At 64.6% G+C, this 25,123-nt stretch overlaps 6 protein-coding genes across 6 annotated transcripts; 3 read left to right on the forward strand and 3 right to left on the reverse strand.

Annotated features, from left to right (window-relative positions):
* Positions 1–347: 347 nt before the first annotated feature.
* Positions 348–1,919, reverse strand: PFL1_00820 (uncharacterized protein; the record flags this gene model as incomplete). The annotated part of the gene is made up of 1 exon (XM_007878321.1): positions 348–1,919. The coding sequence occupies one exon, from the start codon at positions 1,917–1,919 to the stop codon at positions 348–350; it is 1,572 nt and encodes a 523-aa protein (XP_007876512.1).
* Positions 1,920–2,974: 1,055 nt separating this feature from the next.
* On the reverse strand, positions 2,975–6,704 carry PFL1_00821 (uncharacterized protein; the record flags this gene model as incomplete). The annotated part of the gene is made up of 3 exons (XM_007878322.1): positions 2,975–5,891; positions 5,986–6,205; positions 6,323–6,704. The coding sequence occupies 3 exons, from the start codon at positions 6,702–6,704 to the stop codon at positions 2,975–2,977; spliced, it is 3,519 nt and encodes a 1,172-aa protein (XP_007876513.1).
* Positions 6,705–10,318: 3,614 nt separating this feature from the next.
* On the forward strand, positions 10,319–14,788 carry PFL1_00822 (uncharacterized protein; the record flags this gene model as incomplete). The annotated part of the gene is made up of 14 exons (XM_007878323.1): positions 10,319–10,373; positions 10,495–10,809; positions 10,925–11,943; positions 12,076–12,199; positions 12,320–12,395; positions 12,489–12,587; positions 12,670–12,745; positions 12,835–12,845; positions 12,930–13,091; positions 13,167–13,240; positions 13,344–13,660; positions 13,779–13,955; positions 14,065–14,154; positions 14,258–14,788. The coding sequence occupies 14 exons, from the start codon at positions 10,319–10,321 to the stop codon at positions 14,786–14,788; spliced, it is 3,126 nt and encodes a 1,041-aa protein (XP_007876514.1).
* Positions 14,789–15,429: 641 nt separating this feature from the next.
* PFL1_00823 (uncharacterized protein) lies at positions 15,430–16,659 on the forward strand (the record flags this gene model as incomplete). The annotated part of the gene is made up of 2 exons (XM_007878324.1): positions 15,430–15,833; positions 16,011–16,659. 2 exons carry the CDS (start codon positions 15,430–15,432, stop codon positions 16,657–16,659), a joined length of 1,053 nt encoding a protein of 350 aa, XP_007876515.1.
* Positions 16,660–16,823: 164 nt separating this feature from the next.
* On the reverse strand, positions 16,824–21,213 carry PFL1_00824 (uncharacterized protein; the record flags this gene model as incomplete). Its single annotated transcript, XM_007878325.1, has 4 exons — positions 16,824–17,510; positions 17,630–17,765; positions 17,865–17,984; positions 18,092–21,213. The coding sequence occupies 4 exons, from the start codon at positions 21,211–21,213 to the stop codon at positions 16,824–16,826; spliced, it is 4,065 nt and encodes a 1,354-aa protein (XP_007876516.1).
* A 1,063-nt stretch (positions 21,214–22,276) lies between these two features.
* PFL1_00825 (uncharacterized protein) lies at positions 22,277–24,115 on the forward strand (the record flags this gene model as incomplete). Its single annotated transcript, XM_007878326.1, has 2 exons — positions 22,277–23,807; positions 23,964–24,115. 2 exons carry the CDS (start codon positions 22,277–22,279, stop codon positions 24,113–24,115), a joined length of 1,683 nt encoding a protein of 560 aa, XP_007876517.1.
* Between the last annotated feature and the right edge of the window lie 1,008 nt (positions 24,116–25,123).

Genomic DNA, 25,123 nt, shown 5'->3' on the forward strand with positions numbered 1-25,123 from the left:
GCCGCCCGCCCGCGCCTGGCCTGGCCTGGTCCGACCGCAACGCAGGCACGCAGGCACGCTCGCAGTCACGCACCCACGCGCGAGACCAACACCTGCCTGCTTCCTTTGCCTGCTTCCTTTGCCTGCCTCCTGACTACCAGCCACCACCAACGTTCGATCGAGGTAGGTTACTCACCGCCGGACCGCGGCGTGCGGCGCCGCGTCGTCGCAGCGGCGGTCGTTGATCTTGATGGAGATACTTGGACCTCGATGTTGCTGTCGCCTCGGCTTGGTGGCGATCACGATCCTTGATGTTGGTGTCGACCCGTGACCTTGACGTCGAGCGGTGGACCTGGGTTTGCTGGGGATCATCCTTCAGAAGCAAAAGCGATGTCAGCGTTGTCGCACTCGGCAGCGACGGACCTCTCACCGGTGCGTGCAGGGCAAGCTTCAAGTCCCGCTCCGTCCGACGGCTTCGGCACCAGCTCATCATCTTGCCGCTCGCCGCCGGTGCCGGGACTTGTCGCCGCCTCGCTACCTTGTTCTAGTCGCAGCCGACTGGTGTTCTTGACGTCTTGCAGGCGCCTCGTTGCCTCGATTCGTCGTCGCATCGCCGCCATCGCCTTGGCTTGTTGCCCCCGCCTCATCGCATCGACTCGTCGTGGCATCGCAGCCACCGCCTTGACCTGTTGCAGCCGCCGCCTTGCCTCGCCACCTTGCGTCGTCATCGCCACCTCGTCGCCTTGTCCAATCGTCGTCGCCTCGTCGCCTTGTCCCATCGTCGTCGCCTCGTCGCCTTGTCCTATCGTCGCCGCCTCGTCGCCTTGCGGTCTTGACCTCTTTCGCCTCCTCTTCTTGTGGCGCAACGGCGCCTCGTAGTACGTCGCGCATCGACGCATCCGGGCCCCGGGGCCTCTTGCCCGTACTCGTGCCGCGATGCTGTCGCCAGCTATCGTCTCGTTCTTGCCGTCGTCCGGGGCAGGCTCCGGGCGTGCCCCGCTTGCCGCTGCGTGGCCCTGATCGTCGTTGGCCACCGCTGCCTCTTGCTCGGCGACCAGGGCTATGTCTTGCTCGATGGGGCTCCCGACGGCGAGGGCGCAGTCCGGAACGAGAAGCGCGGCGCGATCTCCGGCGTCGGTGTCCAGGGCTTGCTGCTCGTCCGTCGAGGCGATCGCAATGTCGGCGAGGAGCGGTTCCAGGCGGTCCCAGGCGGGCTCCCCATCCGCTGGGTCCGTCTGGTCCGCGTCCGTACCGCCGAGGGGCTTTGAGTCCTGCTCGACAGGACTGTTGATCGCGAGAGCGGGGCCCGGATCGTCCAAAGCCGCGCCGGCATTATCTCCGGGCGGCACGATGATCCGGCCTGTCTCGTCGTCGATCGCTTCGATTCCGTCGTCCAGCACATAGGATAAAAATTCCGCGTCGACCACAGCCGGCTCCTGCTCGACAGGCGCTGGCCCGATGACAGCCCTCGCGACGGGCTGGGCGCCGTCGTGGGCGATCTTGTGGTTGTTGTCGTCATCGTCATCGTCGCTGCCGCAAGCGTCGGCGACATTGTCGTCCGTGAGAAGCGCGAGGATCATTCCTAGCGCGATAAGGTACCGGGTCGCCGGCCAGGTGTCAGCCGGAAGCTCGTCGAAGTGGCGGGGACGAAGTCGGGGGTTGGGCGCAAGCGCCGTTGTTGTCGTTCGCGAAGGCGACGGTGCCACGCTCCTGCTGGGCGTGGTCGAGGCGATGGTCCAAAAGACCACACGTGCATTCTCCGTCCGGGCGGGCTCCGAGTCGATTGCGAAAGGAGCAGGCGAGGTCGGGAGAAAGTGAGCAAAGTTGCTGGTGGGCTCTCGAAGCAGCCCGGTGGCTTTGCGCGGCGCCGTGGCGAAGGAGCCGACACTCGACGACGCGAACGCCGCCAGGTGAAGGCAGAGGAGGGCGAATGGTTGCATGAGCGGGAATGCGGATGGACATCATTTTAGCCTGCTGACAGACAGGGCGGATTTACGAGTGGCTGCCCCACCGTCAGGGCCATCCTGAAGGGCTTCCCTTGTAGTCCCGAAAGCGGTGAGTAGCACCGTGGGTCCGAACAGGGACATTATTGATGCCATCTCGTGCAAAGGGCGGCTTGGACGGAGGATCTACGGCGCTGCGGGACGAGTGTTTTTGGGGGAAGCGATGATCCCCCCCCCCCCCTCTTTGCCCCTCGTCAGGCCGGGTGGGAAGGCGCAAGCGACAGTCTTCTGATGGGCCCTGACCCACCACCTTGCCCATGCAAGGACGTCTGTTGCTGAGTTGAGGACAATCAAGTGAAAACAGGGCGCCTTTGGTCCTGCGCGGCATATGGATCTTCGTCTCGCCCAGATGCCGAGGACGCGAGAACGCCACGCCCATGCCGTGTCGGGACGTGTCGCAGCCCACACCGGTCTGTCTTGCAGATCGAAACGACATTCACGAATCAATCGAGGTATTGTGCTACGACGCGACAAACTCGTGTGTTCCAGCAGTCGGAGGTTATATAGAAGACGAAGGACGGAGAGCGATGATGCGGAAGAGAGCGAGTGTATCGAGGTCGGATCTTGACGGGTCGGTCTTAGAACGCGCGGAGAGAGAGAGAGAAAGATAGAGAGAGAGGGAGAGAAGTAAAAGAGCGAATGCAGCGGTAGGTCGAGGGAGCGTGGAATGGGGCAAAGGACATGTAGGTTGACGTTGTGGGATGAGGGGACGGCAGAATGGACAGATAGGCAGACAAAAGAGAGGTGGGAGGGAGCGCGCGCACGAGCAGAGGGGCGGGCAGGAGATGAGGGCAACGAGGACGAGATTAGAGGGAAGAGCGGGAGGGGGCGAGGAGGAGGACGTAAATGCTGAGGACGAGAGATCTGCCGGTCCCCGCTGCTGATGGCGGTTGCGTCGCGGTGATTGGAGTCTAGGCTGGCGCAGACGCGACTGTCCTGCCAAGTCACGACGCCGAGCGCGAAGCATGCAAGAGAGGCGGGGCGAGGCTTGCTCAGACGATGGCCGACATGGCTGGCGTCTGGTCAAGCGTCCACTCCCGCCTCAATCGGCCGTGGATCAGGCGGAACGTGCTCAACGCCCCCTTCTCCTGGATCAGGGTGACGCTGGTGGCGAAGCCGTAGGTGGCGCGGTGGTGCTGCTGCGTGGTGGCGTAGTCGTACGAGCTGACTGGACCGCCGCCGCCGCTGCTGCCGCCGCTCGCCGCACTGTGGCGCGAGTAGTTGCTCAGGGCGGGCGATGGGTGCCCGTTGCGGCTTGAGCCCAACGCCGGACTGGGCAGAGCGAGCCCGAGTCCAAGGTGCGGCGAGTTGGCAGCCGAGCCGACCGGGAGGATGGTGAACTCGACCCGGAAGCGCACCGGCTTGGCCGACGTCGTGACGCCGTTGAACTCCCGGTACTCGTTGACGGTGCACTTGAGCGTGCCGTGATGCTCCGAGTCCTCGAGGACCACGCGGACGCCGTAGCTTTGCAGCAGCCGGCTGGTCTCGACGAGCGTCTCGCTGAAGTTTTCCGTCGACATGAGCGTATGGGTGGCGGGCTTCCAGTTGAACAGACCGGCAAACCAGCTGTTCTTTGGCGTCATTGACGGCGTGGCTGGCGTAGACGGTGCCGTCGACGGGTTCGGGCTGGGCGCACTCGACACGTAGGCGTTGGACGAGCCAATGTCGAGACCGAGGCCAGGATTCTTGCGCTGCTGCAGCCGCGTGGGTGCCTTGGGTTGCGGCACCACGAAGCCGTCGTGATCCAGGAGCTGCGGCGTTGCCGTCGCGCTGCCAGGCGCAGTTGAGGGTACGACACCGGCCTGCGTCTGCTCGTAAGCGATCGAGTTGCGACCGTCGAGCTGGACGTGGTCTTCCGACTTGTCCTTGTTGCGGCTCAGCAGACTCCGCTTTCGGCTCAGCATCGAACCAGCACCGCTGCTGCCCGTGCTAAAGATGCTGGCAGGGCGCGAGGTCGACCCCGAGGCGACACTCGGCGCCTGACGCGTGCTGCGAATGGACCTCGTCGTGCCGCCCATCTCCAGAGGGGCGGCGGCGGGCGGGCGGGCGGCAGATGCTGACCTGTCTGGCGCGACGAGCGGGATCGTCTTCAGCTGCGGGCTCAGCGGCGTCAACGGCGTGTTGGGCGTGTAGGGTGTGTCGGGCATCGACCGCAGGCTCTCGCCTTCGCTGACGTCGTCCTCGGCGTCCTCGAATTGGGTCAGGTCGGAGTTGTTGGTCATCGCCGGGCTGGCAACGCTGTCCGGCGCCGAGGGTGCGCTTCGGGCGGTGTTGTTGACCGTCTCCTGCAGCTTGCTGATCTTGGATTGCAGTGCGTCCGGCTTGTCTCCCGTCGCCCGGATCGAGGCGAGCTCGTCGGCAATCTCTTGGAAGAAGCGCTGCATGGTCGCATCGCCGACCTGAGGCACCTGGATAGAGGGGACTGCCGGCGGCGCGGGGTAGACGCTGGTCGGTCGCGACGAGTGAGACGGTCCCGGCTTGGACGGCGAGACTGGCCGTGACGAGGCTCGGGGGCCGGGGCGAGGCGTCGCCTCGGATGCTGATGACCTTGCCATCTTCGGCCTGACGGGTGTTGTCTGATCGCCCCTCTCGATCTCGGTGCCACGAGTCCCGCTGCTGCTGCGCGCCTCCTGACGCGGCGACGTGGCGCGCCGCTGTAGAGTCGTGCGAGGCGAGTCGCTGCCCTTTTTGGGCGTGGTTGGCGCCACGATGGCAGTCGCAGGTGCGGGCTGCAGCTTGACCGGGGGGAAGGAGCGCTCGGCGTCCACCTTGTTCGGAGAGGGCAAGGGTCTGGGCGTGGTAGAGACGTTGGCGGCAGCCGCAGCTCTTGGCTTTGCGGAGGTGCCTTCGACGGTCGAGGGGCGGTGGCCCATCGACGACCCTGGCCGGCTTCGCGGGGCGGTCGGCGGGGTGGGCGACGCTGGGGCAGCCTTTCTTGGCGACGTGCTGCGGACCTCCTGTTCAGGCAGACGCGGCGAGGCCGGCGTGGATCCGCTGCCAGAAGCGTCCAGGGAGCGCCGCGGACGTGCCTTCTCCCGGGGTTGGTTGCGGGCATTGGAAGCAGTGAGGAGAGCAGTCGACGGGCCGGACTGTTGCTGCTGATGGCCAAGGTCATCGTCGAAGTCCTCGTCGTCGTCGGCCGAGTGGTTCTCGCGGTGGGCGACGAGGAGCGTGTAGAACGTCTTTTGCCAGTTGGGACCCGGAGAGAGGAGCTGGCGGACGATGTCCTCCTCGCTGAGCTCGGACCAGAGTGTCTTGAGGTTGCCGAGGATGTCCATGTCGATGTCCTCGAGCTGGACCGTCTCGTTCTCGAAGCTCTCGAACGACGTCGTCACGGGGTTGCGGTCCGACTCGGTGCCGTGGTTGGTGAACCAAGGGTGGCGCATGATCTCGGCCATCGTGATGCGCTTCTCGGGGTCGATCTCGAGCATCCGCCAGATCAGGTCCTTGGACTCGGGCTCGAGCCAGGCGGGCATCACGAACTTGCCTGCGCGCACCTTGGCGAGCAGCTGTTGGATGTTGGGGTCGTCGAACGGCAGCCTGCCGCAGAGGAGCGCAAAGAGGATGATACCGCAGCTCCAGATGTCGCTGGCGGAGCCCTTGTACCTCTTGCCGCTGACAATCTCGGGGCTGGCGTAGTGCGGGCTGCCGCAGCTGGTCTCGAGCATCTTTTCGCTGGGCTGGAGTGCCGCCATGCCAAAGTCGGCCACCTTGACGGTGAGCTTCGACGCATCGAGCAGGAGATTCTCGGGCTTGAGGTCACGGTGGCAGATGTTGAAGCGGTGGCAATAGTCCATACCGAAGATGATCTGGCGGAAATAGCTCCTAGCAGCCGGGGGCTGCAGCCGCCCTTGGGCAACGAGGTGGTCGAAGAGCTCACCGCCAGCGACGTACTCCATGATCAGGTACCTGCGCGAGACCGAACGAGGCAAAGAAGAATCAGCATCGCAGCGCCTCGTGAGGCCTTCACCTATCCGAGACATCGCCTGCTTTGGGTGCTCACAGCTCCTTGGAGGTCTCGTAGACGTCCCACAGGCCGAGCAGGTTGGGATGCTCGATGAGCTTCATGATGACGATCTCGCGCTCGATGCCGAGAATCATCTTGTTGGCCTTGGCATCGGCATCACGGAGGCTCATTCGGCTCTGGTTGATGAGGGTCCGCGGGATGATCTTGACGGCCGCCTGCTGCCCCGTGACGGAGTGGGTTGCGAGCCTGACGCGACCTGACGATGCAAAGATGCGGTCGTCGCGGGTGGCAGATGGTGAAACGTCAGGTACGGATCGCCATCGGCCTTGCCGACGCGTCTGTCGTACGCCTTTCAGCCGGTTCGGACACATACCTGAAGCGCCCTGGCCAATCAGCTTGTCCAGCTTCCATGGCCCGATGTTCTTGGGGTCGTTGTGGTTCCGCTTCTTCTCGCGCTCGAGCCTCGAGGCGGGGCGCGGCTTTTCGGCCGGCTCCCTCCTCTCAGTCTGCCGACGGTCTGCGGTGGTCGTGGGGTAGGCCGCGCCATGCCTCTGAGACGGTGCTCCGCTCCTCGCCGTCTCGGCCCCGCTGCTCCTGCCCGTCGACGTGGCGGCTGCCGTGTTTGTGCGTTTGGCATAGGCCGCATGCGCCTCAGAGACCGTGGGCCTCCGGTTCTGCACGTCGGATGCCTGCAAAGGCCCACCTTTGAACGGCGGAATCGCCTGAACCACAGGAGGCCGGTACGGAGCTGACATGGTCGTGGTCGGCCTTCGAGTGAAACTACGTCCAGGTGAATCAAGGCCGTGGTAGTCGCAGTTGGTGGTTGAAGGCTCAGAGTGGTGTGTGCATCCGCGATCGGATCAGGCGGTCGACTGGTGCGAGGTTGGGTGAATTGTTGGCTGTTTTTTTGAGAGATGAATAGGAGGTCGATGGAAGCTCCGTTGGGTCTGTCGATGCTGTCAGTGTCGGTGTCGGGTATCGCTGCGAGTCGAGGATGCTGTAGAAGCTGGCAAATGAGTGTGTGCGGTTCAGAGACGACGATGGAAAGACACAAGAGGGCCGGGAAGGAGGATGGGGGAAAGGTGGGGAGAGGTGGGGAGTGGGGTCAAGGGGAGAGGTTCGGATGGAGAGGAGGGAAGGTGGTAGTGGAAGGGAAAATGTCGAGGAATCAGCGTGTCGGCTAGGATGGAGAGAGAAGTGTCGGTAGGAGGAGGCAGTCGACCGAGCAAGACGAGCCGCAGAGACAAAGGTCCGGACTCAGAGCGGCGACGGCCGATCGTCGTCGCAGCGACCACAGAAGCATGTCGGCGAGCCTGTGCGGGAGGCAGGAGAGAGGCAGATCAAAACATCCTATCGCCGCTGGACGATGCTCACCTTAGCCCGTGCCTGAGGGGGATGCACAGCAACCACGGGTGTGCGTCAGGCAGCCAGCTAGGCAGGGAGAGAGGGGACATACCGACAGCGGACGGCCCAGGCCGATGGCGAGTAGTGCAGCTAGGGCGTAGCGTACGGACCTGGATCTGCAGCATCGATGGGCACGATCAGGACGGCGTACGCATCGCAGCCCGCCGCCGAGCGCCTCATGGACATGGGTCGGTACGGTAGCTACCGCCAGCATGACGCTCACCGGCCTCGGCCTCTGCCTCTGCCTCTGGTTTGCGTGGTTGGTCAGCCGCCTCTTGCCCGTGGGGCTCTCTCTTCGGTGAGGCTGGCTGGCGGATGATATGGCGCGACGGCCTGTTCCATCCTCTGGCCTGCGGCCTACCGCTTCCTACACTTGTCCGGTCGTAGTCCGCTTCTTCTAGATTGGCCCGACGCAAACAAACCGAGCGTAGACGCGGTGCGAATCAGCCTTCCTTCTCCCCCGTCCGCTGCCGCCGAGTCGATGAAGAGACCTGGATGGATTGTCGCCGACGGCGGGGAGGTGGCTCGGCCTGGACAATCTCTGAAGCGGCAAGGCCGAGGACCTATCAAGGCCGATTCAGCCTCAGCTTGTGACCCGGGGGTCGTCGTGCCCGCTTGGCCGTTCAGCGTACGTCCGGGCAGGCGCCGACGGGCCAAGTTCCAAGCTCATCGTCCCCCTTCAGAAGAACGTATGGCGCGTCGAGGCAACGTTGAAGATCTTCCGACCGTTGGCTGCGTGCGTGCCAGCCAGCCGTGCTCACCAAGCGGATGAGGGGAGGACCTCAGCAAGAAAGCAACCAGGCAAAGCAAAGAAGGCCGTGCCTTGCCTCGGCGGTAGGTAGCGGCGGCTCGGGGTCGGCAGCTGTATGTGCTGTGTCTCTTCTCTGCCTGTCGGAGGGCCGCCACATCGTTTGCGCCAGGTCAAATTGCTGGGCCTGCTGGCCACCGCCTTGGCTGGCTGGACCCTTGGCTGCCTGCCCTAGCCTGCTGGGAGTTGGCTCTTCTCGTCTGGCAGGGCAGCGCAAGCCCGGCCCACGCCCTGCACGAGTCGACCGACAGGCAGCTTGACGTGCAGATTGCTCCGGAATTGCTGCAAGCGAACGCAGCTGGCACTCGGCCTGCCTGCCTGCCTGCCTGCCTGCCTGCCTGCCTGCCTGCCTGCCTGCCTGCCTGCCTGCCTGCCTGCCTGCCTGCCTGCCTGCCTGCCTGCCTGCCTGAGGCCGGGCCATGTCGATCCCTCTGAACCCCAGCCTCGGCGACAGCAAGCAAGCTTGCTTGCTCATGCCCGTAACCCCCCTACCTGGCGTCGTCGTCGTTGTTTTGCTTCCCCGGCCGTTCCTTGATCGAAGGTCTGGGGTGGCACAATTCCTGACCTGCAGGTCGATCCTCGGTGCCCCCGGCCAGCGGAAGGCGAGGCCGGCACGACTACCATACCGCGCCTTGCTTCGGGCCTCGTCGTCGATGGCCATCGATGCAGCGTCATCGGTGCCAGACGCAGGCGATTCGTGATGGGCAGCAGAAGAAGCTCAGAAAGCATCGAAAAGTAGATGACCGGCGAGTCGTCCGAGTATTTCACGGAATCACGGCCGCCTCGCTCTCCGCCAGGTCCGCCTTTGCTCGATCTAGGGCTAGGTACTACGAGAGTGGCAGCCGATCAGGCGCAGCGTGGGGAAACGTCTCGGTCGTTTGGCGAGCAGAGAGCGCAAAGCCGACTGGTGGTCTCCGGGACGCTTCAGATCTTGCCAGGGAGCTGCCGTCCTCTAGAGTGCACTACTTCGAGCTTCGGACGTTCCGAGGACGATGGCAATTGGCATGGCTCTGTGCGGGACTGAACGAGACCGTGCTACCCGGCGTCGGCGCCTTTCCGGGGCACCAGGGGTGGCCGATGTGTCGTCGTCAATACCTTGCGCCCTTCCAGCCTCCCGCCTTGATTACGAGGTGCAAGCGAGGTGCAGCGTGTGGTGTGTAGGTAGCGGAAGGGGGGGTGGGGGTCTGTGAGGTGGTTGGTTGCCTTGCCCTTGGCTTTGTCTGCGAGCTCGAGGTGCTTTCCTTCCGTCCAGCCTCAGCCGTGCGCAACATAAGCGCAACGAGGTGTCGGCCAAAGGTTGCGGTCACGATGGCCTGGCGTCTTCAGCAGGATGGCTGGAATGTAGAGGCGGCGGATGGATGCCGACGGCGAGCGAGGTCGGCAGACGGTGGTGAGCGCGTACGTGTTGATGTGTTGGTTTTCGGCTCGACGCACGTGTTGCGCGACTCTGCCGGCAGATTTTCCTCCTGGGTTTCCCGCCCCTTTTATCGCCTCCTCCGTCCTGTCCTCGACGGCGATCTTCCTCCAGCCCGCTCTGCCTTGCCACAACCTCTCTCGAGGGTCCAAGCTCCTCTCTGAGCCTCCCGAGCTACAAGCCGGCTTGGCATACGAGCTGCCGATACGTACTCTGCATGTACGATGAATCTCGGGCCCGGCTGTCAGCGTGCGGTGGCCCCTTGCCCAGCTGCGCCGTGGAATACCGTGGGGAGGCCAGCGCGGCTTCGACCGTCGATGCGGCGTCCGACGCGACCGCTTCAGCCCTTGCCACTGGCAATCGAGGAGGTTAACCGCAATCCGAGCGCGAACCCGCTATGCCAACGAGCAAGCGCTGCAGCGGCAACGATGCTGGCGGCGTTGTAGGCTGTCCGTCCAACCTCGGTCCTTGCTCTCGGAACCGATCGTCTGACGCGTCGGTGCACGAGCGGACGCGATGGGCTAGAAAAATGGACAGGCTAGAGGGCTGCAGGCAGGCAGGTAGGCCAGAGGCGGGCGTGCGTGTTGGTCGCCAGCTCGCCGCTCACCGCTCGCCGCTCTCCACCGACCTCCACCTCGATGCGTCCCTCGCAACTTCCCTTCCAACCTCATCCCATCAGCCCGCAGCAGGCACTCAGGCGCCCAGCAAGCGACGCCTAGACGTCGTCGACGACACGCTCAGAGATGAGCGTCACCGCTCAAGCCGGCCTCGCCGGCCTCGACGCGCTCAAGGCCAGACGTGAGTACACAGCCGAGTTCGCCACGAAACACGACTATCGGCGGCCTGCGTGCCCTCCCAGGCATCGACCCGTACTCAACCATCTGCCGCCGTCCTCCGCACGCCTCTGCAATCGCCACAGAGAGCCAACTTCAGGCGGAGCGTGCCTCGCTCAAGGTCGAGCTCGCAAATGTCCAGGCGCTCCCCGCCGACCTGTCCGACGTCAAATGGCCCGGGCTCGACGAGGAAAACGACAGGCTCGGAAGGGAACTCGCCAGCATGGAGGACAAGACCGTCATCTACCGCTCCGCCGGCTGGACATGCTTCGAGATCGACCTCGACGTGGGAAGGAGGGCAAGAGAGACGCGCAAGGAGCTCAAACAAGAGCCCGACGACGTCCAACCCAGCAACAACTCTGGCCTGGGTCTCGGCATCCGTCTCGACACATTCTTCCGTGGTAAGCATGACATATCCGCCCTGCGGAGAGGTGTCACGAATTCCGGAGATGGCAACGCCCAGAAGTCAATTCTGACGCTCCTCCCTACCCCCCGCATCCTCGCCTCCTCTTCCAGGTCGCTACTACGAGCCCTACTACCTCGTCTTTGCTCGCCCTAGCCAGATGGTGGACGCGCCCAGGCTGGCAGGCACCACGCTGGGCGAGCCAAATGCAGACTTTCTCGACACTGTCGCCGACGGCCTGCTCTTGATTCGGCACACGATGCCGCACTTTGTCCCGCTGGTCGGTCTCCTCGAGCGTTACATTCCCGCCGTCTTGGACGGCTCGGCCTCCGGTGGAGGCTCTGGCAGCGGGCAACGAAGCGACGGCGGCCTCTCGCTGCTTGCCGACTTCCACAATCTTCCTGGTGTCGAGGCCTTCCTCTCGGCGCTACACTGTCATCTCCAGGCGTTTGTCTCCCGCCGAGAGCAGGTCGTTGCTCTCAGCCAGGCCGAGCTTCCCGACATCGCCAAAGCAGGCGGCGGCGGCGGCACGCCGGCCCCGGCCTCGCTGAACGTTGCTGGCAGCGACGCTTTCGACCTGATCCGGGTCGTCTGGCAAATACCGCAGGTCTTCGCTTCGGACCAGGGCAGCGGCGCACAAAAGCCACCTGCTGCAGGCCCCGATGTCGACCCTGCCACGGCGGAACCTGCCGCCAAGCGCAGACGAGGGGAGGAGCAAGCGGTTCAATCAGACGTCGACGCGCCAAGGTCAAGCCTCGAAGTGCTGGTTCATTACACCGATCGGCGCGCTGACCGCTTGACCGATCCTACCCTAAAGCCGCAAGACGCACCGTCGCAGGACCCCGGCGAGGAAGAAGTAGCCGAGGGTCCGCCGCAAGAGCCCTTTCAGGGTACCACGAGGCCCTTTGGGCGCGTGCGGGTGGAACTGGTCGTAGCTCCGTCGCTTGTCGAACGGACGAGGGCAGGCACGCGCGATGCCGGTCCTGCCGCGCTAGAGCCGGGGCGGACGAGGAGAAAGGACCTCGAGGAGCTCTTCGCCCAGGAGGTGGAAGGCGAAGGCTTGGAGCTGGACGAGGCGCTCGAAGTGGTTGCCGATAGGGTATGGCAGGAGCGAGGAGGCGACGCAGACAGGGTGGGTCGATGACCACAGCCACGCCGCGCTCCACAGTCCCGCTACACTATCAAAGATCTGATCATTCTGCCACTTGGTCTCGGCTTGCGCGTCTGTGCCTCTCCCCTGTCTCATCGACTCCCGATCGTGCAGATCCTCGTCCGAAGCCGAAAGAAGCGACCCTCTGCCAGGACGGCACCGGAACACCCTCGTGGCGCCTATGAACCCGATCGAAAGCGTCGCCAGCATCCGCCAGCTCTGCCGTCGGGCAGATTGAGTGAGTCAGATGCAGTCCTTCGAGTCCGAAGCCAAGCCCCGAGCGCCTAGCGGAGCTGGCCTTTATTGATCCCGAAGTACATAGCGGTCGACCCCTGACGCTCTTGCCGCCCTTTGCCAGATCCCGATCCCTACAGCGACTCTCCACCAAATTTTGCAGCGCTGGCCGATCTCTATCCTTTGACGCTGGGCAAGCAGTGAGTAGCCTGCCGTCTGGCTTGTCTGCGGATGCGATCATTGCATGAGGGTCACTGACTGTCTGTCCACTGCGTGCACCTAACTTCGTGAAGCATCAAGCGTCGAGCGGTGCCTGGCGACGCGGCAGGCTCCCGTGCTGCTTTCGGGCATGCAGACGCGACGCTCGACTTTCAGGATGCCCAAGCGGTTCGGTAAGCATTGCCTCGACGAGCCGGTGGACACGGCGGCACTTTGCTGAAGGTGCCCAGATCATCCCGTTTCGCGCCCACGCAGTTGTCTGTCAGAGACTTTGCTCTACCACGACTTCGGTTTGACGGTCCGACTACACGAGGCGAGACTTTGTCCGACAGTGAGTTCCGTCCAGTGAAGGGCAGGACGACGTGAAGGCGTGTGACTCAAGACGGACTCGCGCACTGGTGACCCGATCTCGTCCCACAGATACCGAACAGGTGAGCCCTGTGCAGCCACGCATCCCGCCCGGTCTCGCCTCTCGTCGGTCTGACGTCGAACGAGCGCTCTTTCACCTCTCGCAGACTCAACTACATTCTCTATCTGCGCAAGGTGCTCGACTGCAGCTCGTCCTGCTCGCGTGTCATCGCAACGGCCCGCCAGGCACGTTCAGCGGTGAGCCGCGAAGAGGGCGCCGAGCAGCGAGACATCGACGTGGGCCGCCGGGGGGTCCGCGGACTTGACATGTGAGTCGGCAGGCATATCCTCAAGAGAAGCTCGCAGATTGGCTGACCGTCGCACCGATCCGGCGCTGCCGATAGCGGCACGGGTGCCTCTGCCATCTACCCGCTCCTGGGGTGTGCCGTTGAGCCAGACTGGACGTTTGTCGCGACTGGTGAGCGCTGTCGAAGGAAGGCGATGGTGGCGATCCACGGGCTTGCTGTCCCTACTGACCACTGTCGTTCCGGTTATGATGCCTGCGGCATGGCCTTTGGCAGATATTGACTCCGACAGCCTGGCGCACGCCCGCCAGACGATCGAGGATCCCGCCAACAACCGCAGCGTCGTGGTCTCCAGCTCTAGAACCACGGCGCAGGGCGATCAGCACGGTCCAGTCACGGTCGACCATGCATTGGCACAGCGTGTCCAGCTGCTCCTCAGGAGCAGGGAAGACTGCCTGATCCCCTCTGACGGCGAGGTGGCCAGCTGGGACGGGCCGGTGAGGTTCGACTTTACCATGTGCAACCCTCCCTTCTACTTGAGTGAGGAGGACATGCGGTACAGCGCCAGCTTCAAGACCGCCAAGCCCAACGCGGTGAGTGTGCCAGAGTCAGGCATTCAGGCGGTGTTTTCTGATCGCCGAAAGGAGGGGCCGAAGGCAGTGCTGACGTCTTTCTTTGTTCCCTTTACTCCGATTGCCGACTCGCAACCAGGTCTGTCACGGTAGCGAAAACGAGATGGTGACCGAAGGCGGCGAGGTGGCCTTCGTGCTGCGCATGGTCCGGGAGAGTGCGCTCCCCGCCAACCGCCAACGCGTGGGCTGGTACACTTCGATGCTGGGCAAGCTGTCGAGCGTCTCGGCCGTCGTGGACGGGATCAAGTCGCACGGGGTGAGTTCTGTCGTGGCACAGGTGGTCGGCGACTGCCCCGGCATTCGCCCAGCAGGTCTGACCGGCATGCATGCCATGCCCCTTCCTTGCACCACTGGTCACGCTCCAGATTGACAACTGGGCGGTGACGAAGCTCGTGCAGGGCCAGACGGGTCGGTGGGTCGTCTCGTGGTCGTTTGCCGGGGTGCGGTTGCCAGATGTGAGTATGCGACCCCTTCGACCCTCTTTCAGAGAAGGAACCACTTGAAAGGTTGCGACGCGAGCGGCTGATGGGATCGTCGTGTTTCTTGCCCGTGCCTCAGAGCCTCTGTCGGCTTCAAGACTCGAAGCTCGAGGCCAGTCTGCCGCCAAGCAACATCCGGACGTGCTCGTTTGCGGCGAGCCAGTTCGACTCCGCCCTGGCAATCCTTGAGGCCATCAAGGCGGTGCTTTTGGGCCTCGACGACTGTCATGCCGCCGTGGGCGAGGCGGGACGGAGCGTCGACGTGATGGCGTGGCGACAGTCGTGGACGCGTTCGGCACGACGCCAAAAGGCGAGAAGGCAGGGCGACGCTTCCGCCGCCTCGGCACGGCAGGCGGACCAAGCAACGGGCGAGGAGCAAGGCGCAATGTCCGAGCCGGAAGTCTGCCTCTCGTTCTGCGTCGAAGCCGGCGGCGGACAGGCCCGTCGTGCCGGGGCGGAGGAGTGGAGGGTCGAGGCGCAGTGGACGTGGGGTCGTAGGCGGGTTGTGTTTGAGTCGTTTGCGGCGCACGTCCTGCGCAAGCTGGCAGACTGGCGCCAAGACGACGGCGATGCTCGAGGTCGAGGACGAGGACCCTCGACCACATCATAGCCGGCAACTGGGAGGTAGTGGAGCATCGCTCTGCGGTGCAGCAACGAGCGGCACCCAGAGAGAAACCTCGACGACGGCGCGACTCGCAGCGGGAATGGGGACCGGTCCAGGTCCGTCAGATTGCGGACCAACCGACGGCAAAGAAGCGGATAGAGATAACACGGAGGGCAAAGCTGTCTCGGCTCTCCCTGTCTTGATCCTTCGGGCCGGGCCGAACCAAGCAGCTCAAACGAGTGCACCATCGACGACGAGCATAGCAGTGAGGCACAGTCGACACACAGTCGAGAGGTCGAGGCGCGCGGACCGTTCCGACGGCCGCCCACGGAACATGCGCAGACGTGGAGGTTGGCCTGGCTGCCGAGTCCGTGCGCCGCCAGGCCTGCCAGGCCTGCCAGCCCGGGCAGATGCCGACGCGCAGCCTGGCTCGGCCCCTCGGCGACGGCCTTCGACCTGCTGCTGCTCTCTTGCCTGCCCCTGCTCTTGCCCGTCTCGTCCCCATCCTCCCCACCATCGCCCTACAGCCGATAGGTCTTTGATATAAACCCACAGCCTCGACCACCCGTTGCCCGCACCCTTGACCTCTCCATCCGTCTTTGTCTGACCGACTTCCCTCCCACCCCGCCAAAAACACCCACGCCAACATGTCCTCGTCGCCCCTCGTCCTCATCACGGGAGTCACGGGCTTCCTGGCGGCCCACGTCCTCGACTCGGTCCTCGCCTCGCCGCACAACTACCGCGTGCGCGGAACGCTGCGCTCCCTCTCGAAGCGCGACGCCCTCCTCGCCCGCCTCGCGCCAAAGGACCGCGACCGCATCGAGCTCGTAGAGGTCGCCGACACGGCCACGTCCGACCTCCTCGACGCCGTCCGCGGCGTCGACTACATCCTCCACGTCGCGTCCCCCTACCAGCTCAACGTCGAGGACGCAGAGAGGGACCTCCTCATCCCCGCCGTCGAGGGCACCCTCAACCTCCTCCGCTTCGCCAAGAAGCAGGGCGGCGTAAAGCGCGTCGTCGTCACCTCGTCCTTTGCCGCCGTCACCAACTTGTGAGTGTCACTGCCTCCATGGGCCCCTGTCCGCCCTCACGGACCACGCATGCGGGCAGACAGGCTGGCCCCGTATCGTATCGAAACCGAGGTGGATTTGAGCAGCGAAAAGGGGTCCTGACCTGTTCCCTTCCTCCCCCCGTCATCGCCGGCTCTGCCCTTTCCCACCCCGCGCAGCGAGGAAGGCGGACCCAACCGCCCCGGCTTCACCTACACCGCATCCGACTGGAACCCTTCGACGTACGAAGATGCGCTCAAGGCGGGCGGCGCGGGCGCCTTTTCCTACTCGGTCTCCAAGAAGCTCGCCGAGCAGGCCGCCTACGACTACGTGGCCGCCGAGCGTCCCTCGTTCGCGCTGGCCACCGTCAACCCGCCCATGATCTACGGCCCGACGCTGCAGCCGGGCGTCACCAAGCAAAACCTCAACACGTCGTCCAGGACCATCTACAACCTCGTCTCGGGCGCCGACGCCATGCCCGAGGACAGGCTGCCCCTCTTCTGCCACGCCCGCGACGTCGCAGACGCCCATACCCTCCTCCTCGAGGGCCCCGACGACGTCATGGGAAAGCGCTACCTCGTCTGCGGCGGCAAGTTCACCTGGGCCCACGCCGTCCTCCACATCAGCGAGCGCTTCCCCGACCTCCGCGGCAGGCTGCCAAAGGGCTGGGAGGAGGCCACCAAGCAGCTCCGCAACCTCGACCAGATCGCCAGCCTCGACACCGCCCCTGCCGAAAGGGACCTCGGGATCAAGTTCAAGGACTGGAAGACGACGCTCGACGAGTCCATCGAGAGCCTGCTGCAGCTGGAAAAGGAGCAGGGCTGGTAGACGCAAGGCGGATCGCAGCGTACCTGTTTGTGAGATGCTTTCACTCGTACCCTTAGACATCCCTCGCCGTCATCGTCGTTGATTGCGCCGCACGCAGCTATTCATTGATGTCTAGAGCGCCGCGTCCCGACAGGATCACGGAGAGTATCCGCCGCCATGCTCCTCTACTCGAAGCTCTCCTCGTCCATGGCGCTCGTCTCGCCATATCCCGAGGGCTCCGCGTTGGTGTCCATCGAAACTTCGCCTCCGCCGACCTCGTCGCGGTCGTGGTCGCGGTCGCCGTCATCGTCGCCATCGCCATCGCCGTCGCCGTCGAGGCCGCCGTCGCCATAACCCTGATCAGCGGCGGCGCGAGGAGCAGCGATGGACGCATCGCCGCCGCGGTAGACCGACGACGAGGCGCTCGACATGTCGAGGCTCATTTCGGCCGTCGTCAGCTCGCCAATCTGCCGCGTCCTGTTCGCTGCACCGGGCGTGCGGGCCACGTGCGACTGCGAAGCTGATCGAGAGAGGGAGGGCGAGTCGAAGCGGATCTGCGGTGTCGCTATGGGGCACAGACGAGGGTCGGTGGTGCCGGCTTGGTCGCCGTAGGGCGCCGCTGTCCCGCGATACGGCGTCGTGTCGCGCGGAGAGAGGTGCCGCGCTTTGCCCTTGGAAGGCGACGACGTCGACATCGTGGCCCCATCCGTCGGAGTGCCATCGCCGCCGTCGGCAGCGGCACGAGAGCGCGCCAGCCGGTTCTCCGGGTCGAGCGACTCGGTGAACGTCGCGATGCCACTCGAGATTTTCTCCTCGAGCGCAAAGTCGAGCAGGTCCGTGCCATACTGGTCGCGTGGGTTTATGGACAGTGCCTGGTGAGAGAGTGTCGCAGTCACAGAGTGGTCAGAGGAGGCAAGACGGCGGCGGCGTAAGTTCCAGCGAAAAGGAGCGGGTGGGGGTCGGATCTGAGCCAGGCATGGCAGAGACGCACCTCGTGGTACCATCCGATCGCATCCTCGAGGTCGCCCAGCTTGTGCGCCACCATGCCGAGCGTCAGCTTGGCGAGGTAGCAGTGCGGATCCAGCTCGGTCACGATCAAGAGCGATTTGCGCGCCTCTTCGTCCGCACTACCGGGTGCCGGTAGCGCCGCGTAGGGGTTGGCGGGGGTCTTCGTCAGCCGCGACAGTTCCCTCACGCTGCGTCCTCGTCACCCTCGACATACTCACTCTGCGCGCCGGTAGGCCAGCCCTAGGTTTAGGTGGGTGCCCATCCACGCCGATGCCGGCTCCTGCGTCTTCTCCGCGAGGCGCAGTGCCTGCCGGAAGAAGGAGATGGCAGTTGGGAGGCTGGAGGAGCGATGAGGGGAGCGGGGGGTGGGGGCACACTCGGAGTCAGGGATGTCTCTCTGACGGGCGCGGCCGCGCGGCTTACCGGCCGCCGAAGCTGCACTCACTCGTTCGCCTGGTATGCCACCACGCCCCGCTCGTTGGCCGTCAGCGGATCGTCGTCCCAGATCTGCGCGCTGCCCTCGAGCGACAGCCTCGCTAGGCTGATGTTGCCCTGGTGCAGGTGTTCCATCCCAATGAAGAGCCTCGGCAGGTGCGACTGCGGAAAGAGGCGCGACGCCGTCGAGTACGCCGTGATGGCCTGGTCCGACTCGCCCTCCATCGCAAACGTGTGTCCAAACGCGATCCACGACGGCGCAAACCGCGGATCCAGCAACGAGGCCTTGCTGAAGTAGCGGCGCGCATCGGCCCACCGCCGCGTCGTAGCATACCACGTGCCGACGGCGTACCACGAGATGGGCGACTCGGGGTCCAGCTCAGTCAGGCGGTGGGCCAGCATGAAGAGCGTCGGCCGCAGGTTCTTGAGGTGGTAGATGCAGGCGATGTGGATGGGCAGCGCGCCCGGATGGTCTGCCGCGAGCTCGAGGATGCGGCTCGTCACGTTGAAGGCGTCGGCGAACCGGAGCCTCGAGAAGAGCTCTTCGGCCAGGCCGAGCAGCACGTCTGGGTTGTTGCTGAGGCCGTACTCTGATGCCAGCCGCCGCCGCGCCGCCGCCGTGTTGAGCGCGTAGGTCTTGCCCTGCTTCGAGAGCCGGGTCGTGTAGACGAGCCGGATGAACTCGAAATCTTCGGCGGCGCCCTCGTCGTCGCCGGCTTGGGCGAGGTATTCGAGGCCCTGGACGAAGCTCCACTGCTGGTCCACGCCCAGCATGTTGCCGTCGATGAGCGCCGAAAAGGCCTCGTAGTTTTTCACGTCGAGAGCGAGGGCCGTCATGAAGCTGTCCCTCGCGCGCGCGAGGTCCTCGAGGCGCAGGTAGATCTGACCTCGCAGGAAGGCCACGGTCGAGCCCAGCTTGATGCCGCCGTCCGAAGACGGGCGCTTGTTGCCGGCGGCACCGGCCCACTGTGAGCTGTCGCCGACCAAGTCAAGCGCCTCGTGATACTTGCCGAGGCGCACCTGGCACTGCGCCGCCAAATACCGACACGCCAGGCTATGGTTTACGAGGCTTGGGCCGTCTGGCGGCGGCGCCTCCTTGTCCTTGACCTCGATCAAGTCGGCATCGATTTCGTCAAGTTCCGACTCGGCCTCTTCCTCGTCCCGAGCGCCCGCCTGCCGCGCAGCTCCCGCTTTCCCGTTGCCGGCACGAGAGCGTCGGAGCGGCCTGATGACGACTGAACCGTTAGCATCGACAACCTCAGGGTCGCCATCCGCATCCATACCGTCGCTGCCGCTGGCACTGCCGGTGCTCGTTCCGCCGCTTGCATTGTTCCCAGCCTTGCCGCTACCTCTGAGGCCTGTGCCCCTTGCGCGGCCGTTCGGGATACGACCGCCACGAGCTTCGTCATCGATGCCGCTTGCGCTCTCGTTGTCCGATGAGGCCGACCCGGTGGCACTCGTGGTAAAGCCGCGCTCTTTCCGCTTCCCTCCCGTGGACGCGGAATACACCGATCCTTTGGTCGAGGAACGGGCCAAGATCGAGGCTGGCAGCTGCGTCTGCGAGCGTGTCGCAGCCAATGCATCAAGCAGAGCATCGCCCTCTTCGCCGGCCTCGGACGCGAGGGGCGCCGAAGGTGCACCTGCGCTTGCCAGCTTGACCTGGTCGAACTCGGCCCGAGATCTGGCCAGCTGCGCCGCGGCATGCCTCGATGCGCCCGTCCGCAGCGGATTGGTAAGCAGGTGTTCGGCCCGCGCGTACTGGTGAGTATAGAAGTAGCATTGGGCGAGGTGGTAGGCGTCGTTGTAGGCCGCGGTCGATGTTTCGAGCGAGAGGATCTTGTCGCCCCAGAAGATGGCCGTCTCGTAGAGGTGCTGCTGCATCGCGTCGTGGCGCCACCGCCGGAGGCGATTGAGCGTCTCGCTAAAGTCCGGATCAAAATCTTCATCTTCGGCGTACTCGTCGGCGGCGGCATCGGCATCGGCATCGGCATCGGCATCGGCATCGGCATCGTCGTCGAAGCCCGCGCCTCTGTCGACGTTTGCTGCGCGACCAGAATCTTGTGCTGGTACGTGATTGCCTGCTGCGAAGGAGGCGGCGGCGGCGGCATCGCGGTACTGCGGGTCGAGGATGCTCTCGTCCGCCTGCTTGATGGCCTCGTCGTCGACCATGCCAGTGGCGGCCTCCGCCTTCATTGAGGCAGCATCGCGCAGCGCTGATCTCGCCGCGTCGGCAGGTAGCCGAAAGTCTGGCCTGCCCAGGCGCGTTGGAAGGTGGGTCGGCGTTGCGTACTTGATGCTGCCGGGTGTCCCGAGCACCGCCGCCTTGGAGGGGCGCTTGCCCAGCCTGGTGAGGACGGGGCTGAGGTCGAGGAGGCCGCTGTTGTTGGCATCGTCGTCGTTGCGGATGACGCTGTGGCTGCCGTCCGGGTTCATGCCCGGTGCGAGCGCCTGGCTTGTCCTTGGCGTCTGGGGCGGCGACGAGCGGGCCGGCGCAGCTTCCGAGACGAGCTTGGCCAGCTGCCTCGGTTTCGGGCTGTCAAAGTTGTTGAAGCTCGAGTTGGAGACGTTCGACATGCGCGACGAGGGGCGGCCGTTGCTGTTGTTGTGACTCTGGTGCTGCCTGTCGCTGGCCGGGTTGTTGACGTTGAGCAGCTTTGCACCGCGGAAGACGTGGTGGCTGGGGCTATCGTTCGGTGCGGGTGGGCCGCGTCGGCTGCTGCCGCTCGACTGCCTCTGCTGCTGCTCTACGGTCGTCGCCAAGTGCTGCTCGTGGGCGTGCGGGTGCCGCTGCTGCCGCTGCGTCTGATGTTGGGCAGTGGCTGCGGTGCCCGCCGGGGCGGTGAAGACGGGCTGCCTGCGCGGCAGCTGGATGGTACCAAGCGAGGCGCTGTCGTCGCTGTTGGACACCATCCCATCGGACTCGAGCGAGGCTCTGGAGCGCAGCGCGTGGGCGGCATTGCCGCGGGCGAGGCGGTTGAGGTTTCGGGTGGATGCCGCCTGCCTCGGCCCAGCCGACGACGGCGCAGATGATGATGACGAGGCGGAGGGTGCGGCGGCGGAGCCACTGCCGACGGCATGTTGGGCGTGGGCTTGACCAGGGCGGGCAGGCGCTGCGGCTGATTCCGATGGCATCCTTGTGCGCAGCGACGGAGCAGGACCGAGAACGGAGCAGGACAGGGTTGTTGGATCGAGGCCGAGAGCAGGCAGTTGGGCGACGAGGACGGCGACGAGATTGGTCAAGACAGCGAGACAATATGGTAGGAAGAGAGAGCAGATCGAGTAGTAGGAGTAAGAGTGGAGCGGGCACAGACGTCTAACCTATCTGCGCGTGTTGCTTTCTCCACCTCGAGTTGCCGGTGCGCTTCCGCCGATGGCAGGCCAGGCCTCGCCCCCAGCAGGCCGCAGGTGTTTTTTTGGCCGGCGCCCTCGAGCAGCTCCTTACGCGCGGTCGTGCGCCGCCGACGTCGGACCTGCCTGCAGGCCTGCAAACGTTCAAGCAGGCTCGCCCCTCGCTGCCAGCCAGCATCGCCAGCCTAGCCAATCCGGCGAGCTACAGTGTGTGAGTGCAAAGAAAGAGAGAGAGGCGAGGTGACGGCGACCAGCTTTCCTCTCATCCTGGACCCGCTGGCGGTCAGAGTGACAAGGCCACGCACAAGACCAGGCCACGCCTTGTCGCGACAGGGGCTCTCGACCCCGCGCAAAAAGAGCGGCAGACCCGAGGCCGTTACATACGGCGTGTTGGTCTTGCCAGGCCAATTTCGCGGGCGCCCCCCCAAAAATGTGTGCGTAGGCGACGAGAGCATCGTACGTATCCGGTGGTCCTTGACTTGTCTCTCATGGCCTCAGCAGCCACCAACACCACCACCGTCATCACCACCATATATCATCCCCAGCTCCGCCAAACAGCCCGCTATCCATCTGTCTCCGCCGCACCGACACCTTCCTGCTCGCACGTCACAACATAGAACGCTCCGCTTTCCATCAGCTCCTCCACCAGCACAATCGCCCCCGCCACTCGCACTGACTTCGGCAACGTCACCGCCGGTCACCTTTAGAGCACGCATCGCCTCACCGCCGTCAACCGCCGCCTCGTACGCCCGCATGGAACACGGCATCGTGCTTTCGATCGCTGTCCGTGTATAATAGCACGGCACTCTCGCCGCTGTCGCTCCGTCTCGATCCTCTAGACTCCATAATGAATCCCGGATACGGCGGCATGCCCAGCCGCAGAAGGATCCGCGGGCCGCTGCATCCGGCCCACCGAGCGCCTCCTTCGTCTTCGCAACAGGACGGCATGTTGCATCAGGATGGAGCGGGACCGTCGACGGGCCAAAAGAGAGGCTGGACATCGACGATACGCTCCGGTGCTACCGACCACCGCCCCATGCCCTGGGACCAGCCGTCATCGCATCCCTCGGTCACCACCAGCCTGTCCGCGTCACCGACCGATACCCGCTCGTCGCCATCGACATCCTTCGCCTCGGCGTCAGTCACTGCATACCCGCATGCCCCTCGTAGCGACTTTGTCTTTCAGTCAGGCATGCAGATGCCCTTCCATGGCCCTTCCAGCTTCGACGGTGGCGTTCAGCGTAGCGCGGAGAATCCGCCTAGAGACGCCTCTTCCCACTCGCTGCCTGCCAGCAACAGCCAGACCGCCTTCTCTACCACATCAGCCGGAAGTCCAGCGAGCTTCCGCACTGCCACCGAGCTCGAACCCCAGGTGGCGGCCCACGGCACCATCTCTTCGCGCGGCATGCCCTCGGCTCAGCAGGCCCTGCTGCAGGAGCAGCGCAAGACGGCCGGTAGAGGAGCCGTCAGCGAGGTGGCCGAAGACGAGCACCACGAAGGGCCGCCTTCAAAGCGCAGGCGCGGCCTGGCAGGCACCATCGTCGACACAGCACTCAACGCCGCGCTTTACACTGGCGCCGCTGCGCTCACCGCCTACTCGCTATGGTCGACGTGGGGCAAGAGGGCCGACGGCGAGGCCGAAGAACCCGATGGCGGACCAGTGCTGCCTTCGCACAAGACGCTGCCAGAAAAGCACCTGCCACCTGGCGGCCTCGACGAGCCGCCACCGCCCTATCCGGTCTACGACCTGGCTGCGGGCCCCTCGACGCCCAAGTCGCCCGCCAATGCGCGAAAGCAGCGAGTGTTTGTGTCGGCTCAGAGGAATCGAAGGCGGCCGACGTTTCAGTCGCACCGGGCGACGCAGTCTTCGGGCACGCCACGCAAGGCAATCCCCGACGCCTTCCGATCCACGCCACCGGCTCAGGAGGAAGTTCGGACGGAGGGCTCCGGCCAGTCCTCCGGAGCCGCTGGCCACGGCGACGACGAAGACGACGATGACGAGGACGGCATGTTCCAGCGCTTCCAGGACAAGATGAATGCCCTCATCGCACAGGGCCAGGCGGCCCTTGAGTCCAAGCCCTCGTTGGACGCCATGGACTTTGACCAGGACGACCTGGGCGAGGGCAATGGCCCCGGCTTTGCTTTGAGCAGCTCTAACTCGGCTCCCAGCCTGGGCGTCGCTGACCAGGCGGGTCAGCACGGTCGCGCATTCTCCAATCGCACAGTCTCGATGTCCTGGTACGAGGCGGGCGCACCTTCTTCGGGTATGGTGCAATCGCAGTCTCAGCCTTCGGCGCTCTATTCGCAGGGAAGCCCGGCCTACTACCCCGAGCCTATCAAGCGGAGTCACCCGAGCGGCGGTGCCAACACTCCGGGACGTGGGTCGCCGATGCTGGGTCAAGATCCGCGGCTCGATCACAGCCTAGCCGGCAGCAGTCACAGCCGGGCGGGCATGTCGAACCCGTTCGCGCCGACCTCTGAACGTCCATCGTCCCCATTCGCATTCGGACGCGGCGATGTGAGCGCGACTTCAGGACGGATAGCAGCCTCGAGATCGTCGGCGGCAGCTTGGCAGTCGCCGTCGACGGACAGCTCCAGCGGCACGCCGTCGCGCCGCACGAGCATGCTGCCCCGACCCTCGGCCTCGCTCAACTCTCGTAGAGCTACCGGCTACGCCCCTCGCTAGCGCGCTACGGCCCCGTCTTGGTCTGCGGTCCTGCAGATCCCTTGTACAGTACTTACATCATTGATGCTTGTTTGTCGAGGCCCGTCGTGCATCCGCCTCGGTTGCTCACCCTTTTACCACTTGGACGCCCCCCTCCTTATACCACCTCGACGAACCTATCCAAGCATCGAAGCGCGACCAGAGCGTGCTGCAAAGGCGTCCTCGACAATGCCATGAAGGCATCCCCCTTGTCCCGCTTCCCTGCCGCTCGGAAACATGATATGAGATCGCGGTAGTGTCTGACCCTTCGAGTCTAGCAGGATGGGTCGCTGAGAAAGCTTTCCAAGCCTCTGTCTATTCCCTGGCACCTTGCAAGGCTGGCTAGGCCCTCTGATGGTGTTGATAAGCAAGCAGAGACTGGCCGCATGGATGTATCGCAGCAGATGTTGCCAGAGCATACTGCTGTGGCTGCCGCTGCTGTGCGCTGTTGCTCTGTGCGGCTGCTTGTGTTGGTGGTTGCCATCTTCGTCAAGCCTGCTGCACCATCATCTCAACGAGCTGGCTGGTGCACTACTGGTCAACTTACAACATTCTCCACACTTTTGGCCATGAGGATGTGTGTTTGCTGTGCGCCTGGGCTGCCTGCTGAGCCGCACTTGACCCCACTCTCGACACCCGACCCCACACGCGACCCCCTTTTTTTTGGACCCTTGCCGGCTGGCAGACAAGAGTGGTGCCCCTCAAGGTCTACTCTATGTATGTGCCGGCCGCCGCCACCATCCGCTCGTCTTGCAGCATCCATCTGGGTTCGGTCGGGTTCTCTCCAGCCACGACGACACTCGGCGCAACTCTTGACGCCGCACACCAAAATCGGCCCGTCTCGACAGTCCCTTCTCACGCCATTCTCACGGGGCCATGCTGCCGAGACCAGCCGTAGCCCAAAACTGAGAGAGGACCCGGTCCGCCTTGCCCTTCCTCGACCCTGTCATCACGTCCAGGCCGACATCGGCGCCGCCACTCTCGCCCAAC

This window comes from Pseudozyma flocculosa (assembly GCF_000417875.1).
Source record: "Pseudozyma flocculosa PF-1 unplaced genomic scaffold scaffold00002, whole genome shotgun sequence".
NCBI classification, from domain to species: domain Eukaryota; kingdom Fungi; phylum Basidiomycota; class Ustilaginomycetes; order Ustilaginales; family Ustilaginaceae; genus Pseudozyma; species Pseudozyma flocculosa.